The 17,236-nt window shown below is 36.1% G+C and overlaps 1 protein-coding gene across 1 annotated transcript; it reads left to right on the top strand.

The window, feature by feature from the left end:
* Positions 1 to 1,340: 1,340 nt before the first annotated feature.
* Positions 1,341 to 3,684, top strand: LOC125584441 (extradiol ring-cleavage dioxygenase-like). The gene is made up of 2 exons (XM_048752922.1): positions 1,341 to 1,652; positions 1,830 to 3,684. Exons 1-2 carry the CDS (start codon positions 1,356 to 1,358, stop codon positions 2,349 to 2,351), a joined length of 819 nt encoding a protein of 272 aa, XP_048608879.1. The 5' UTR covers positions 1,341 to 1,355; the 3' UTR covers positions 2,352 to 3,684.
* Positions 3,685 to 17,236: the final 13,552 nt, after the last annotated feature.

The following is a 17,236-nucleotide window of genomic DNA, read 5'->3' as shown; positions in this document are numbered from 1 at the left end:
CCAAAATCGGACCACAAACCCTAGTCTACGACGGACATAAAACACCGAGAGCCGACGAGGCCAAGCTATAGAAGCCTTGGCACCACTCAAAACTATATAACCGTGCCTTTTCATTAAATACAATTTCATTAAATACAATACAAGAGCTTATAAACCGGTATGATCCTTTTAGAGTATGTTTCGTATACATACCGGTATAACATAATTAACTTTAACCTCTTAGTAGAACTCTTATTACACAATATACCTTTTGGTACAAACTGTGTTTGTGGAATAAGATTGTCCAAACTTATGCCGGACCGTTAGCACATATATTAAAATACTTATGCTTCATCCATGTAAAGCTGTTAGGAACATATATCATCAAAGTTAACTTATAAAAAAGTTTATACAAAGATGACAGAAATTTGTTTCTCATAGTTATAAGAAATATCTTCCAAAATCAGAATATATAGTGCATGTATCAATCATGGGAAATGAATACACATTAATGTTAAGCAACATTATAGCAATCAGAAACAGACATTCTCAGATTCTTTTCTCATACTGTTCAGAAGAGAGTAGTCATTAGTCTAGTAAGAGATCATTCTTAGCGTGTATTGTAAATTATGTTTAACCAAAATGATCAATATCTTATATGTAAAAAGCATATTTTTTACAGTTCAATCAAAAAGTACCAGTGAATATAGTTTTCTTGACATTGTTTGTGATAAACTGTCAAACCATTCCCAACTTCTTTCAACCGCAACATTCTCCATTCAATCAAGAATACCAAAGCGCCGTTTATTTTATATTTGTTAAATAACCAGATCAGTTCGGTATTTTAACATTTTTGCATATAAGAATAACTAAAGGATATTGTTATACAACAAACGCAATAGAATAAGTTGATAGGACCGTATTATATAAACTACGGAGAACTGAATATTGTAAATAATAAAACTGATAAAAGTATACCAAAGATTAAAAAAAAAGATGATTCAACTGTAGAGGCGAGATATTATCTCTTTCCTTAACTCAAAATACGTCCCGTAATGCGACGGTTTGATAACGTAATGAGTCCCAAGATACAACTGCAAAAAATCTTCTGATTTGCGTCACTCTATCAGAAGCCTGGCGAAACTAGTTTTGTGTATACTCTCAGACTCAAGAAAAAAAAATACTAAAGAGAAAGAAGAGGGGAAAAATAATGTGAGGGATTTGTTTTTCTATCTGTTCATCTGAATGAGCTTTCACATGTTTCTATTTAACTTCAAAAAGTTAAAGAAACGTTACGTAGCCATGAATGAAACCAAACGTATATATTGATATTAAGTGCAATAATATAATTGATTCTCCATTACTCACGTTTAGAGATGGCAAAAGAAGAACCTGCCCGCGGGCCAGGCCCGTGTGAACTTGCTTCGGGTCGGGATTGGGTTCTAAGACACAGGCCCGAATTTGAAGCGGGCCTCGCGGGTAAGGCTTGTGCGGTATTGGACCAGACGCAGGATTGGCTCGATGTGTACCGCGGGACGCGCGGGGCTCCGCCAAAGACGATCTCTTCCAGCTCGAACGGTGATAGAAATGGCGATTGGTCATCTCCGCGAAACACTGTTCTCCGCAATTCCACCATCCACGACTTCTATGGCTTCCCTGATCCCATGTACAAGGTCTCTCTCTTCCTCTTTTTTCTTACCAGAACCCTAACTTTTGTCTCACCCAGAATCTAGATGAATTAGGTTTTATCCTAAGCCATACCCACCGTTGAAGAAACACATCAATTTTCAATCTGTGGTCAATTATATCAAAAAAGTTTCAATCTATGTGGTCATTTTTGAAACTTGCAGCTGAAATATGAAGCACCTGGAGCTATTGAATTGGGGAAGAGGGTAAAAGAATTGTTAATGGGAGAAGGAGGAATGAAACGTGTTGATGAAGATAAAAACAGAGGACTGGATCATGGAGCTTGGGTTCCTCTTATGCTGATGTATCCAGAGGCGGACATACCTGTTTGCCAGCTCTCTGTTCAATCATCTCAAAGTGGGACTTACCATTACAACATGGGCAAAGCATTGGCTCCACTTAAAGACGAAGGTGTTCTTATCATTGGATCAGGAAGTGCCACTCACAACTTGAGGAAGCTTGACTTTTATATAACTAATGGCTCAGCTGTTCCTTGGGCTTTAGCGTTTGATTATTGGCTCAGAGATTCTCTTCTTCAAGGAAGGTATGAACTACAGTTACAAATTTTTATTTATATATATATTTCTTGGTTAGTGTTACAAGAATCATTGATTGTACGTATTATGTGTGTTATAGAGCAAACCTCTGCTATGTTTACAGGGCAGCTGGGAAACAGGAGAGCATAAGACAGACTGCTGGATCATGTTTGGTCCGTCCTGCTCGTTTTAACCAAAGAAAAGGACAGTTATGTGCAACAATGTCTTAATGTCCTGATCATATAAACTCAAGTGATTTTAGTCATATATTTTCTAAAACTTTTTCTTTATAATGATATGTAATGAGTGGGGGATTGTATTATGATCAAGTAGGAGAACAATATGAGAATGCAAAGGACACTTCACACTTGCATACCGATCTATAAGGCAAAGGACCTCAGGTTAGTCTCTGTTCTATTTATTTATTATGTCGTCTCCATTGCTTATGATAAGAGCTGATAGAATTTAGATACTTGGTTACTAGTACATAGATCTCTTTGTTTCTTGTGTTGTTGTGTTCTTGTGTTCTTATAGCTGATAGAATTTAGGTAATAGGTTACTAGTACATAGATCTTTTTGTTTCTTGTGTTGTTGTGTTGTTGTGTTCTTATAGCTGATAGAATTTAGGTAATAGGTTACTAGTACTTGATCGTCTATGCGTGGATGGTTGCTTGTTCTTGATCGTCTCTTACATATGGTTGCTTGCTCTTGATTGTTTAGTTTGATAGTTTGATAAGACTTGAGTATGAGACTTGATCTTTACGTATGATAGTTTAGATAATAAAAATTTCTTATAATGGTTGAGTCTCTGACCAATGAGAAATAAGAGAATAATTGCTATAATTTTTAAAATTGCATAAAAATATAAACAGAACCCTAAAATATTGACACGACTCACGACTACTACTCACGACCTAAGAAAAAAAAAACGACGCAGAAACCTAAACTCTAACTCTAACGAAGAAGAGAGAAAGAGATGACAGATGATGGTTCAAGTTTCGATCTAAATTTCACACCGTTGAATACAGTGGATTTAGAGAGCCAGCGAGTCCTTGGAGTTATTTTGGCAGCTGATGAGGCTGATGGTTCATCTGATGGAGCAAAAAAGAAGCAAAGAAAGAAGAGAAGGCTTAGTGAAGCTGCTGATGATGAAGATGATAGTGATGTTGAAATCAATCCTCCACCAACCCAAGCTACTACTCTACGCAAACAAGCCACCTGCGGAACTGTGCGAGCCTTGAAATCAAAGAAACCAATGTTACAGTCTACTCTAGACGGTGGCATTGGATCGTCTTCATCTGCTAAGGCGAGTAAAAGGAAAACCAAAACCAAATCTATTCATTTTACCATCCGTGGGGGGAGAAAAAGCTCCAGGCCGACACAAGGCAATGGTAAAAATAAGAAGAAGATTCAAGAGGAGCAGCTTGATTCGGAAGGTGAATTTGAAGAGGACGAGATGGAGAACGAGATGGAGAACGAGAAGGAGGGTAGGTAGTGGTCTGATGTATGGCCCCATTTTACTAAGATTCGAAATTCCAATGGTGAGCAGAAAGCTAAATGCAATTATTGTAAGAATGACTATGCATGGACTTCCCACGAGCATGGAACAAGTGGTTTGAGAAGGCATCGTGACAGATGCAAACTCTTTCCAAGTAATCTCCGAACAAAAAAACTCGATGCTGAAGCCAAATTAGTAAGTGGCAAGTATGATCATGTTGTGTTCAAGCAGCTGGTAACCAAGACTATAATCCAGCATGACCTACCTTACTCATATGTTGAGTATGAGCAAGTCAGAGAAACTTGGAAGCACTTGAATCCTGACGTCAAATTCTTTTGTCGGAACACAGCTAAAGCAGAGGTCTATCGGTTTTATGAAAACGAGAGAGAGACATTGAAGAGGGAATTGGCTAGTCTTCCAGGAAGAGTAAGCTTCACTTCTGATTTGTGGTCATCACTGAAACGGGAGGGTTATATGTGTCTGACAGCACATTACATTGACCGAAATTGGAGGCTGAACAGTAAAATACTGACTTTTTGTGCTCTCCCACCGCCTCACACAGGTATGAATGTTGCTTTAAAGCTTCTTGAATCTGTGGAAGAGTGGGGACTAGAGAAAAAAAATGTTCTCTCTCACATTAGACAATGCTACAAGTAATGATTCGATGCAAGATATAGTGAAAACTCAGGTGCTTTTGAGCAATGATTTGTTGTGTGGAGGTGAGTTTTTTCACGTCAGATGTGCAGCTCACATACTCAACCTCATTGTGCAAGATGGTTTGAAGGTTATTAAAGACTCTTTGCACAAAATTAGAGAGAGTGTTAAGTATGTAACAGCGTCAGAGACGCATGAGATGACGTTTGCAAAATGCGTGGATGCTGCTGGTATAAAGGAGAATGCTGGTTTGATAATGGATGTGCAGACAAGATGGAACTCGACATTCTATATGCTTGAAAGAGCCCTTCCGTACCGTGAAGCGTTTGTTAAGTTGGAGATATATGATAGGAGAAACTATAAGTTTTTGCCTACAGCTACATAATGGAGCAGAGCTGCGAAAATATGTGTTTTCTTGGAGCCTTTTGCTAAGATTACTAGTTTGATGTCAGGTTCGAAATACCCAACATCGAACTTGTATTTCTATCAGGTATGGAAGATCCATAATTGGCTGCAGATAAATGAGGAAAGCGATGATGAGATTATCCGAGAGATGGTGATACCGATGAAAGAGAAGTTTGATAAGTACTGGGAAGAAGTCAGTGATCTTTTTGCAATGACAGCTGTCTTTGATCCACGCTTGAAGCTTCCAGTTGTAGAATATTGTTTAGGGAGACTTGACATGAGTACACGTGATGCGAAAATGAAGAACTTGCGTTTGAAGCTGGAAACTTTGTTTCAATCATACGACAAAAAATCAAAGTCAACATCACCTTCTGCAGAGCCTCGTGAGATGGATCAACAAAATGTTTGTGGAGGACTGAAAGGAACATTTGAGAACTATGGTGTAAGTCTCCTGTTTCTTTTTTTTTTTAATTACTTATGAACCTGCGGTAGATATAGATAGCTTTGAAAGTTTTGATATTCCATCAAATTTAAAAAATAAAAAAATTTAAACACTACAGGATTTTTTTGCGTTTCGCAAAAGTAGTTTTGCTGCGAGTGGAAAGACAGCTCTCCAAGCTTATTTGGATGAACCTGCGCTAGATATGGATAGCTTTGAAAGTTTGGATATTCTCGACTGGTGGAAAGATAATACTCACAGGTTTGGTGATTTGCCAGCAATGGCTTGTGATCTGCTTAGCATTCCGATCACAACAGTGGCTTCAGAATCCTCCTTTAGCATCGGTTCGAGAGTTCTGAACAAATACAGGAGCCGTCTACTTCCCAAAAATGTGCAGGCTCTGATATGTAGTAGGAATTGGCTAAAAGGATTCGAAGCTTATGAACATGGTAAATTATTCACTTTGTTATATATTTTAGGGTGTCATGTTCTTTAAATCTAATTAACTTCGATTTTTAATATTTACACAAGATGAAATGGATGGTGAAGAAGAGATAGTTGAAGTTGAAGAAGAAGAAACTTGATTTTTATTTTGATCTGGTGTTTTTATTTTATTCGCATTATGGATTTTGTGGCGCTCTTTTTCCCTTGTCGGGTTTTGTCCCAATGGGTTTTCCCGATAAGGTTTTTACCGAGGCCACGTTACATTGCTTGGATTTTGTTTGGGTGTTCATTTACATTACTTGGATTTGATTACTTAGATTTGGCGTTGTTACTTAATGTCATTCTTATGCATACACATCAATGCATACGCATCAAAGTTTATTTCTGTTTTAGTTTCTTGTTGATACTACATGCCATTCAACAAAGGAGACAAACTATTAAGTTTTCTTATATCGTTTGAAAACACAAGTATTAAGTTGCTTGAACTAAACTATTTTGTTGCTTCTGTCTTTTAATAGGTTTGACTTTTTTTTTTTTTTGAACAACTTAATAAGTTTGACTTCTAAGTTGTTATAATGCTCGTTAAGTTGAACTGAAGTATGAACACAAGAATAATGTTTGTACAAGGAACTTGTATTCAAATAAAAACTTTGAAATGAGGACTCGTTATGTTAAGTAATCTATGTTTGTTATGTTTGTATTGAACACAAGAGTAATGTTATGTAAGATACGTTTCTGAAACGTATGATAGAGGTTCATATACTTCTTTTGTTGATCTTCTGGTCAAAAGCTATAGTTAAGCATGGAATGAGACGTTTGGGTGATGTTATCATGCAAAGACTTACGAAAACATCTTCTGAACAATTGTTTGTTGCAGGAAATAACACACGTATAGTACATGGAACACCATTCAACTTCTAAATGGTGACCCGCGGGCCTGCCCGCAAAGACCTGTGCACTAGGCGGGGCGGGATTGGTCAATGCTTCTTGGAACCGCATCCCGCGGCGGTCCAGCCCGCTGTGACCCGACTGAACTTGAGCCCGTGGCGGGGCGGGCCATTTGGTTGCGGGTGAGCTCGTTTGCCATCTCTACTCACGTTTGACAAGTAGTAATTGGTTTTGACCAAATCAATTCAAACCAATAAATACTTTGTATAGGTTTACATTTTTCATGCTCAAATATACATAAAATATTTATGTATATATTTAAATTTAAACCCATACATCCAAAAATAACTCATTTGCTAATTTTTTTCTATTTAGCCAAATTTAAAGTTTTATAAACTTTGCATGTCATTCATTTTGGATTTCCATTTCTCATTCAACACAATTTCGATTTTGACAATCAAACACACTAACTCATAGTGTTCACAGTGACAATTACATCGTGCCCAAATTCCGGTTTTTCCGACAGACGTCTCCGTCGAAAAACCTATCGGAAAAATGGTCTGCACCTACTTTGACAAAAACGAGTTCCAACATAAGTAAGTATATTGTCATTCCTTGGTAAAGAGACTTGTTATATGTGCTTAATTGCAATATTATGATACGAAAAATCTATATTAGTTGTGAAAGAAGTCGGCATATTACCAAATCCTCCTTCTCTGGTCACATCATATGCTGTCTATGATACTAGAGCTAACACAGAAATAAAATATATGAATGCAATTTATACTCACAGATGCCTCCAATGACTTTCAAAGTCGTATTAATTTTATCGAAGGTAATAATATATGATGTGACTTTATATGGTAAGTATAGATTACCAATGAAATTGTATATACGTAGACATAAATGATCATAACTGCACGTCTAACACATATATAAGAAGGGCATTTGATACAGTTTATGCAAAAACATTGAAACCAAATCAGCTAAAATTTGAAGCCTAACCTTGCTAAACTATGACATCCTTCAGCTCCGTGTTTGACATGAAACCGTTCAAATAATGTGGTCTCACTATTAAGATGGTTTTAGTCGATGCCACCATAAGTTTACATGCGGATTTCGAAACTATTATGTTAGTATGTTCAACTTTCAACGTTTATTTTCATTATAGCGTAATTAATTGAATTTGTAATTGTTATGGTTTTATCGAGAGGGAGACAAGATCCATGCTACAATCAAACAGTAGTTTTAAGTCATTATGTGTGGTTCATGTGGTGTAATTAAAAGCATTGTGAAAGATATTATTACTCAAAGCCTTGGAAATAGTTAAAAACATTTAGATTTAGGGTTTAGGATTTAGAATTTTATATTATCACTCAAAGCCTTTTATATTCTATGATGACATGATTCCAATCACCTCTGTTTGAGTTTGTTCGAAGACATGTATTTTCATCTAATGTTGTTTTCCCCTAATACCCTATTTAGATTTAAAATGGTTTTTTACATTCAGTAATGCCTGCTGAACTATTAGCATAATTTCCCAATTTATCATTGTACTAAATCATACAGTTCTTATTTTAAATATTGTTTTCTTTTAAAAAAATTAGAATGATAAATTATTATCTAAATTGTTAAGTATAGTATTCTCTAGCAATTTAAACTCAAAAGTATAGGTAAATAGCATAACAGATATTTTTGAGGTATGTTGTTCTAAGCTTAGATTTATAAACTAAGCTGTTAAATGTATACGAGAGAGATATTTATATTTCGACCTTCGACAGCTCAATTCTATAAAAGAGTTAGACAGTTTTTAACCTAACATGTGATTAGAGTTTTGTCGGAGATTCGCCGAAGTCGGCGATTGATTTAGTTTGATTCACCGAAGTTGGAGTGTGATTAACCAAATTCGAAGTGGAGTATGATCATTTAGAGTTTCAACACTTTAAAAATTGAAATCATGTCATTCACCGAAGTTATGCATGAAATCAAATCAGAAAATCAAAACTCATATTAGTGAAACCAAAATGAAAACGAACATCTAATGGAGATACATAGAAATTGAAATCATTTTTTTGTTGAGAATCAGTCGTAAATAAATCGATTTCAAAACCTTTATTCCCCTTTTCGTCTTTTCTCCGTTACAAACGATGTTCTACATCTTGTGTACAGTGTACATTAAACCCAATAAATATTTAAAACATGCGGTAAACCATAAGGTTTTAATAACAATGAGCCATTATGGGACCAAGCTTTATATTCAGTGTCAACAAGTAAACGAGTTTCGACTATAAAAACATTGAATTATTGCTATTATTGCAAGTGGTAAAGTGTTAATTAATACAAATTCTAATTATCAACTCACTCAGTGCATGTGCACGGGTGATCATCTGGTTTAAAATATAATGAAATCTATATATAGGTTTTTGCACATGTAGTGAATACATGGACGAAGCAACTCACTTTTGATGTATGAATTAGCTATTGAAACTCCAAGATGTTGCAACTCATAGAGAAATACTGAACCTGCTCACAGCATCACCCAGCCTCAAGATACAAGCCATGTGTTGTTATAAGAGTTAATTACACACTAAGTCACTTTTCTATGTTTCTTTTCACTTAGAAGCACATGAAAAGGAGGATAAATTCACGGAATGCAATTTCCGTTGTGTTAAAAAATACCCATTATTCTAGCAAATGTGTTAGTCTATTAAGTTGAGAATTAGTTAGGTGTTTCTGACTAGGTTAGTTTCGTTAGGTCAGAGGAGTTAATGTGATAGGTTTATAGGAAGGTGGGATTTATTCCAGCAGATGGCTAGGATGGTTCATGTCTACGAAGAAATGGGTTTTAAGGAACTAAAAAAAATTATTATGCAGGTGTTCAACATTGATGAATTTGGTTTCATGTGTCAATGAGCTACTGGCCGTCGACTAGTTTTGAGCTTGATACATGCATTAATATGCCTCCGGTTTTGTTGACTAGTGATGGAGCAGTCATGTACTTTTAAAAACACATGCAAGTAAAAGGAGTCGTGAACCTAATTTCTAGGATTGAGAAGATGCCTGCAGTGAACGACACTGAAGGCGTGGATTATTCTAGGATGGGTTTTGTGCCACCAACTACTTTAAGAGGAATGTGGGATCTAGTGTGTGTTCAGATTTGATGAAGGGTAGTTATGTTTCCTTTGCTGCATGAAAAACACACGTAATCAATTTGGAAAATCTTAAGTTTGTTGGGATGATAATTTCCATAGCAAAGAGGATGACATGGGTTTGTAGTTTGGGTGTAGAGGTTAGGGACAACGTTGTTGGTGAGTTGGACGAGATATATGTAACCCCTCAGTCCTGCAAAGGACAAGACGGATGTCCTATGTACAAGCGTAGTCGACATTTAGAAGAACCATCGACCTGGATACTCCATAGGAGTGGTCGAAAGGTCGGATCAGAGGCTTTGGTAGTTTCAGAAAGAAATTTTTTCTACATATTTCAAAAAGAAAATTAGTTCATAATATATATATATACACATATATAAAACAAATGGAAGGGGATGATGGATGAAAGAAAGTTGATTAGGCTAGTGGAGATGCATGGTAAGAAGGAAGGACGATTGTCTTGTAGAAGTTCATGATGTATTGTTTGCATAGGGCATCAAATGGTTTATCTGTTATGCCGAACATGTAAAGGGCTGGATTAGCATCGACGTGTATTTCCAGAAACTTGACGATAACTGGTCTGCCTTCGCATGTCCCAGAGTTTATGTACAGATCTAGTCTTCTAGACAACGCAAACGATTGGAGACCACAAAACTTTGTTTGCTTAGGCTTTGCAGCCATCTTAACAAGGACGGGGAGTGTCTTGAAAAGAAGTTCTATGAAACACTCCACCTACCTATCGGCATACAAAGTAGGGAGATGTTCTAAGATTACGACAAGGTTCATGTCTAGGTTGATATCTAGATCCACCAAATTTGAGTTGGCCCAAATCATTGGAGTATTTTCCAAGGTGGAGGACAATGTCTGTGAGCCATTTTCCCAATGGGAGCGGTTCTTCTTGATAGAAAGTTTGAACTTGCAAAATTTACTCTAAAAACACCGAAGCTATGTAGGGTGAAATGAAAGCATCATTTTCCCTAGCTAGTAGTCTGTTGTGCCTTCCAGCAAGCATGTACAAGAAGATTTCCATGTGTTGATCTAATTTTAGTTGTAAACTCTCATAAGCATGATATAAGATCTAGCATCAGATAATAATATGGATGGTTGAGAAAGAAACGTACATAGGCTGTAGTCATTTCCGAAGTTTCACAAGCAATAAGAATATGTTGTAAAAGTTAAAGGTTGAAGGGGTAATGTGAAAGCTATAGTAATGATAAGAGCATCAGCAAGAGCGTTTGTGTTAGAAGTAAAAAGTGTGTAAAAATGGAAGATTGACTTACATAGTTTGGGATGATGAAAGATTTTTATGCAAAAGGTCCCGTTAAGTTGGGGAAGTGGTGTGATGAGACCAAGTGCTTGGATGGAAAGACATTGAAAGATTTCTCGAGAGAGATCATTTCCTCATCCGAAGGACAATGCCTTGGGGTTGATTTTTCTGGAGAAAAGTCACTTAGTTCGACAACTTCATAGTCTGTTTTTTTGTTCCCAAAAATAAAATGAACAAGTTGAGATTTTGTGCCCTTGTTATATGTTGAAGAAGTAGTTGTTAGAAGACATGACCTTGATCAACAGAATAGTTAGGAACTGATAAAGGATTGGATGTAGTTCTGGCTGTGAATAGGTTGAGTGATGATGCATGTACATCAAAGCTGGCTAAACCATCAGTACTCTTGGTGTAATAAGCCGGGGGGGGGGGGAGGGGTAGGAAACAGAGAATGATTAGGAGACGAAGGAGATGGATGAGTCATATTTTCGTTCATTGGAGTTGGGAGGAGGCTAAGCTGATGGGATCATTTATGTTGACATTGCCAAACATAATGGAGTGGAGAGTAGGGTTATTTGGTGTGATGTTGGTGGTGTTCTGGTCAACTGAATTGTTGGCCTGTTTGGGATGAGCACTAGTATCATAGACAACATATGATGTGACTAGAGAAGGAGGATTTAGTAATATGTAGTTATCATAGGGATTACGCCTAGTAATGTGTATGCTAAAGTGTGGTGGAATGATGTTTAGTGGGAGGATGATGGTTCAAGGAATGGTCGGTTTTCTGATTTAAGCTGGATATTGTGGAGAATGGAGTCATGGAAGAGAAAAATATGGATTGGAGATCTATCGATGGGAGAGCTGTAGTGTTGAGTAGTATATTGGTTGACGATAAGGGATTGGCATTTGGGATAGTATTCTGCCTTCATTGGGCCAGAGGTTTAACCGAAGAATAAAAATGAAAAATCATAAAAATATCAAGTAGCATGGTTATAGAGGTAACATAAAAAAACAGAACCATAGACGATGAAAGTGTAGAAAAGTAAATATTAGTTTGATGTTGGGTACACCATCTGTATTGGGTTGCACTGGTTCATCCTTAGAAGGTTGATGAGGTCTCTGGGACTTCTTATGACAAGAGAGCATACATTAAAAGCATATTACCTCCCGCGAGATCATTTTCATTTTCATTTCAGCATATGGTGAACCCGCTTCATCTCGAATTCAATATTTTTGACTTTGGTTGAAAATTCAATAACCATTTCAGTTAGTTTCTCATTTGTATGATGGTTGACCTTGATCAGGTGAAGTAGGCACTTTTACGCCTATGCTTCCCGCTTGCTTATAGAGGAGCAGTTAGCTTTGTGTGTATTGGTTTCTCTTCAATATTGGCAGGATAATCAAAGGCGTTGATTATTCTCTTCAAGTGGCTTCTCCACTTGGCCAAAACTCTTATTAAAGGTTGATGATCAGCTATTCGTTTCTTTATGTAAATTATGTATTCGTTAGTGAGTTCATCTGGCCACACTCCCTAATAAGGATATAGCTGGCAATCAATTAATATTATTGATGTGACTGAAAGCTTCATCAGTGGAAGTGTTAGTCAGAATACATGGAGTCGAGAAGCCTAAAAAAAATAATTAGAGGAAAATAAATCTTACATTAGGCTCAGCTTCCATGCATAGTATGTCGATGAGGTTGATTGGGCGGTGTTGTGGTAGATGTATATCATCAAAGTCCATGATTGATGACTGGCCAAATGGAGCATGGATCTTTGACTGAAACTTTTTGAACGCATGGAATGCAAGAAATTGTAATGACAGTGGGAACCTGTGTAGTCTTAAACTTCCCTGCTTAAGTTGTCGAACAAGTGTTCTAATCGGGTCATTGCCTTTCCATGAGACCAACTTCGATGGTTTTATGAAATATGTTGTTTTGAAAGAAGACTCTCTGTCCCAAGGAAACTGGAGAAATGATTCAAAGAATTTAACCATGTTGAAGTATTTTGGAGTCGGGCAAGGTACTTACTTGTGCGGAATAAAAATATCATCAACTATGATTATTAACTTAAGTAGTATCTTTCTCCACCAAGTCATTTGTGATTCACTCTCGAGCTTGTGACATAATTCAGCAATTGTGATAAGCTTCTTCTTTCCAATAAGCTTTTTCCTGTACGGATCTTTGCCAACTTCACTCTTCTTGTTGGAGACGGGTTCATAATCAACTGGAAAAGCTCCACGAGGAAGACCCGTAATTGTCCCAAACTCTTGAAGACCAAATATGAGGGGATAAGCTTCATAAACAAACTAGAAGTTGCACTTCAGTTGGCATACTAGATGTCGAGTAAAAAGGAAGTGTATAAGCTTACACGAAACATGATGCTGACAAGCAGGTAAGTTGAAAATTTTCCTGAGACTTAACCCCCTAATTATCTCAAATTCCAAAGTAACTCAGAGCACATATTGGATAAAAGAAAGGATCTCTAGAGATGAGTATATGTTGAGACGCTTGCTAAGGAATCTGTCAGTAGAAAAAAACACAGAGGAAGTCGAGAATCCTCTTGGTTGTCCCCTATTTGGCAGAGAAAACTTATAAGTAAGTCTTTGTCATCGAAACCGTGGCTAAATCATGAAACACATAATGGAAAATTTACTCAAATCAAAAAGAGAAACATGTTTTAAAGAAGCTCTAAACTAACCTTGCTTGTCCAACTGGGGTGGAGATCATTGATTAACTTGATTTGATTTAGAGGAAGCTGATTTAAAAGTGATTCTGGTGGAATGAGACACGATGTGGTTTTAGAATTAAGTTTTGAATTTTTTGAATAAGAATTATGAACTAGGTTTAGAGAAACGATGTGCTTTAAGCGGAATCAAGGTTGATAATGTATGCAGATTTGGGAGAGTGAGTTTGACTTGAGAAAAAGACAGAACATGTGTTTAGTTTTGTTGAGAGAGGTTAGTTTTATAGAGTTATGTTTGAGGGCAAAATTGACAAAAAAACATGGAAAAAGTGTGCGCTAGATGGAAAGTGGCTCCACACGTATTAATAAAAAAAGTGAATGTATATGTAATTTTTCTAGTCATGGCATCTCCAACCATGACACCAAATTTGGTATTGAAATTACATTAAATTTGATGTTTTCTTGTCATATTTTATTTGTCATCTCTATCCATAACACCACATATTATACCAAAAGCAGTATTATATATTATTTGATATTTTTAGTTTTAATAGCTCTTATATTTTTTTTATTTGTAATTGATAAATAATTATTTTATCACACTTAGATATTATATTTGTTAAATTTTTGCAATTTTATGTTTATAAAATTTATTTAAATTTCTATTTGTAGTTTAACAATATTATACTTTTATGTATTTATTTTATATAAAATATTATATTTAAAATTTACAAAATATTAATTATGAAAATCACATAACAAAATAATATATTCATTTTAATAAAATTAATATTAGTCAATAATACACGTTTAACTATATTATAAAATAAAAAATAAAAATGTAAGTTTAATGTTTTGTGAATTTGATAGTATTACATAAAGTTTTAATTATTTAATATTAAATCTAACTTTACAACGATTTAATATTATTAATTTTGCATTACTGATTAAATATAACCTAAATAAATATTATAATTGATATAAAAGTTCTATGATTTTTTAAAAAATATAAAGTAAATGATAATAGTTATTTAGTGATTTTTACTTGAAAATAAAATAAAAACTATTTTAATTATTAAAAAATAATTTAGAAATAAAATAATACAGTATATTTATGTTTAGTTACAAATTTAGTCTAATTAGTAATAATTGAACTATATTATTAAATAAAACATAATAAATATGTATATTAAATATTTGGTGTGATAAATAGTGTTACACTATATTTGGTGTAACACTACAAGAAAACATCAAATTTTAGTGTGATGATATCACTACAAGAAAACACAAATTTAACGACGGAGGTTTTCCTCGCTAATTCCTCGTAAAATCGAATTTACGAGGAATTAGCGAGGAAACACGTTTTGTCGTTAAACGTTCGTCGTAACGCATATTTCCTCGCCAATTCGTCATAACTTAGCGAGGAAATGATTTCGTCGTAAAGACGAAGAACAATATTTCGTCGTAAAGACCACGTAAATATTCCACGTAAGGATGTCGCTTCATTTCCTCGTAAATACCTCGAAAGGTGCCCCTCGTAAATTACACGTAAATATCTCGAAAGTATTTCCTCGTAAAGAACACGTAAATAACTTGAAAGCATTTCTTCGTAAAGTACTCGTTTATTATTCCTCGTCATTTCCTCGTAAGGTTTTCCTCGTAAAATCCTCATTAAGTTTCCACGTAAAGAAATCATAAATTAGCTACGAATTTGCTTCGTTTTATTTGACAGAATATAAAAATATAATTTAAAAATAATTAAAATTATTTAATTTATTAGTAAAATTAAAATTCAAAAAAAAAATCAATACCAAAATATTTTATATATAAATAAGTTTTGAATTTATAATACAAGAAGCGGAAAAAAAAGAACTAAGAATCGTTCATCGCCCGGTAGAATTCATCACTCGTCCTCTCTACATCTGCCTCGGCATGTGTGTGGGATGATGACTCGACTGGAATGGGATTTTGTCGTCGCAAGTTCCTCAACAAGGACTCCCATTCCGGATTTGTGGCCGCTACAACGTCCAAGAAGCCCTCGAGTCCACCCACACGAGCTGTGAACGCAGATTGCGTAGAGGCCAACTCATGACGCAGCTCAGCGGACTCTCTACGCAGCTCGTCGGACTCTCTACGCAGCTGAATGACTTCATCATCCCGTGTCTGACCATAAGACGATGTCGCTCTCGGAACATCGTTGACGGAACCAATCCCCAACGTACGTCCCTTTTTCTTAGGGACAACCTTAAAAACAAAAAATAAATATTGTTAGTAAAAATTTAAAGTTAAATTAAATGAATAATAAAAAAAATTAAAATTTTTAAAAATTTACCTCCTCGTAAATCTTATCCACTTCAAGTGTGGATAAGGTGACGGGTAATCCGTCGGTGGACTGCTGGGTCAGCTGGGTCTGGCGGTCCTCAACCTGAGCAACCAAGTCATTGAAGAGTTGCTCGGACTTGCCATCTAGAAATTGGTCCGCCTTATTTTTGTGGGTCCTCTCGCAAAGTTCCGTAAGAGACGGGAGTTGTCCCGTCTCTTTGGCCTAAAAACATTTAAGAAAGTTAGAATATACATATATATATATATATATATATGTAATAAAAAATTATTTAAATTAATTATTTAATTATCATTTCCAAACAGACCCCAGCGTGGGGTTTTTGGCCCGTAGAGTGAAGCATCGGCCTGTGGCCGTGCTCATCTACCGTGTTACGGGAGACAGAGAAAGACTGGACGATTCTGATGGACTCAGGATCCCGCCAATAACGGATGAGGCCATCCCACACATCCGTGGTGAGCTCAGCGTGTTTGTCACGCTCATACCCCTTCGCCTTCGCGTAAAACGTTTTCCTCACCCTCTCAGTGACCCCCATGGATCAATGATATTTTTGCTGTAAAAAAATTTTAAATTTATAATTAATTTTTTTTAAAAAAATATATAAATAATAAAAAAATTAAAGTATATAGAATTAATGAATAGTAACTTACTGCGTAAATTTTGAACCACGTCTTTCTGGCGTAGATCGGAGTCTTTTTCCAGTTCGGATGTGGCATGGAGAAGTAACATTTCATCGTGTCGGTTACGTCCGATGCAAGACATCCGTCAACCCCAAACCTGAAAAAAACAAATTTAAAGTATAAATTATTTATTAATGTTATAAAAGAATTTTTAAAAAAAATTTTAAAAAAATAATTAAGGTAACATACCACAAAGTTCCCTCTGGTTGGTCGGGGTTTATGACTGGTAAACCTTCTCTGTCTGGCTGACTAAGAATGTCCTCGACAGTGTACTGCGAGTAATGAGCACTCGGAGGTACCATCAAATCGGGATGAATCTCGGCGGGCATCGGAGGAGCCATCGGAGGAGGAAAAAGAGGAGGCATCGTCGGAGGAGCCATCGGAGGAACCGATGGTGCACTAGAAGAAGGCGACTGAGAGACTCTCTGAGAAGGCTGAGTCTCGGGAACAGTCTCTTGACCGGAAGAACCGGGATCTGATGAAGAACTGGGAGCTGAAGAAGACGACGGGTCTAAACGACTACCAGGCTCACCGAACATCTGTCTGTAATGGGGAGTAAGTCTGTTCTTTCGAATCGTCTGGAAAAAAAA

Source organism: Brassica napus, chromosome C3 (assembly GCF_020379485.1).
Source record: "Brassica napus cultivar Da-Ae chromosome C3, Da-Ae, whole genome shotgun sequence".
NCBI classification, from domain to species: domain Eukaryota; kingdom Viridiplantae; phylum Streptophyta; class Magnoliopsida; order Brassicales; family Brassicaceae; genus Brassica; species Brassica napus.
Note: the sequence above shows the minus strand (reverse complement) of the source record. Positions and strands in the feature narration are given on the sequence as shown.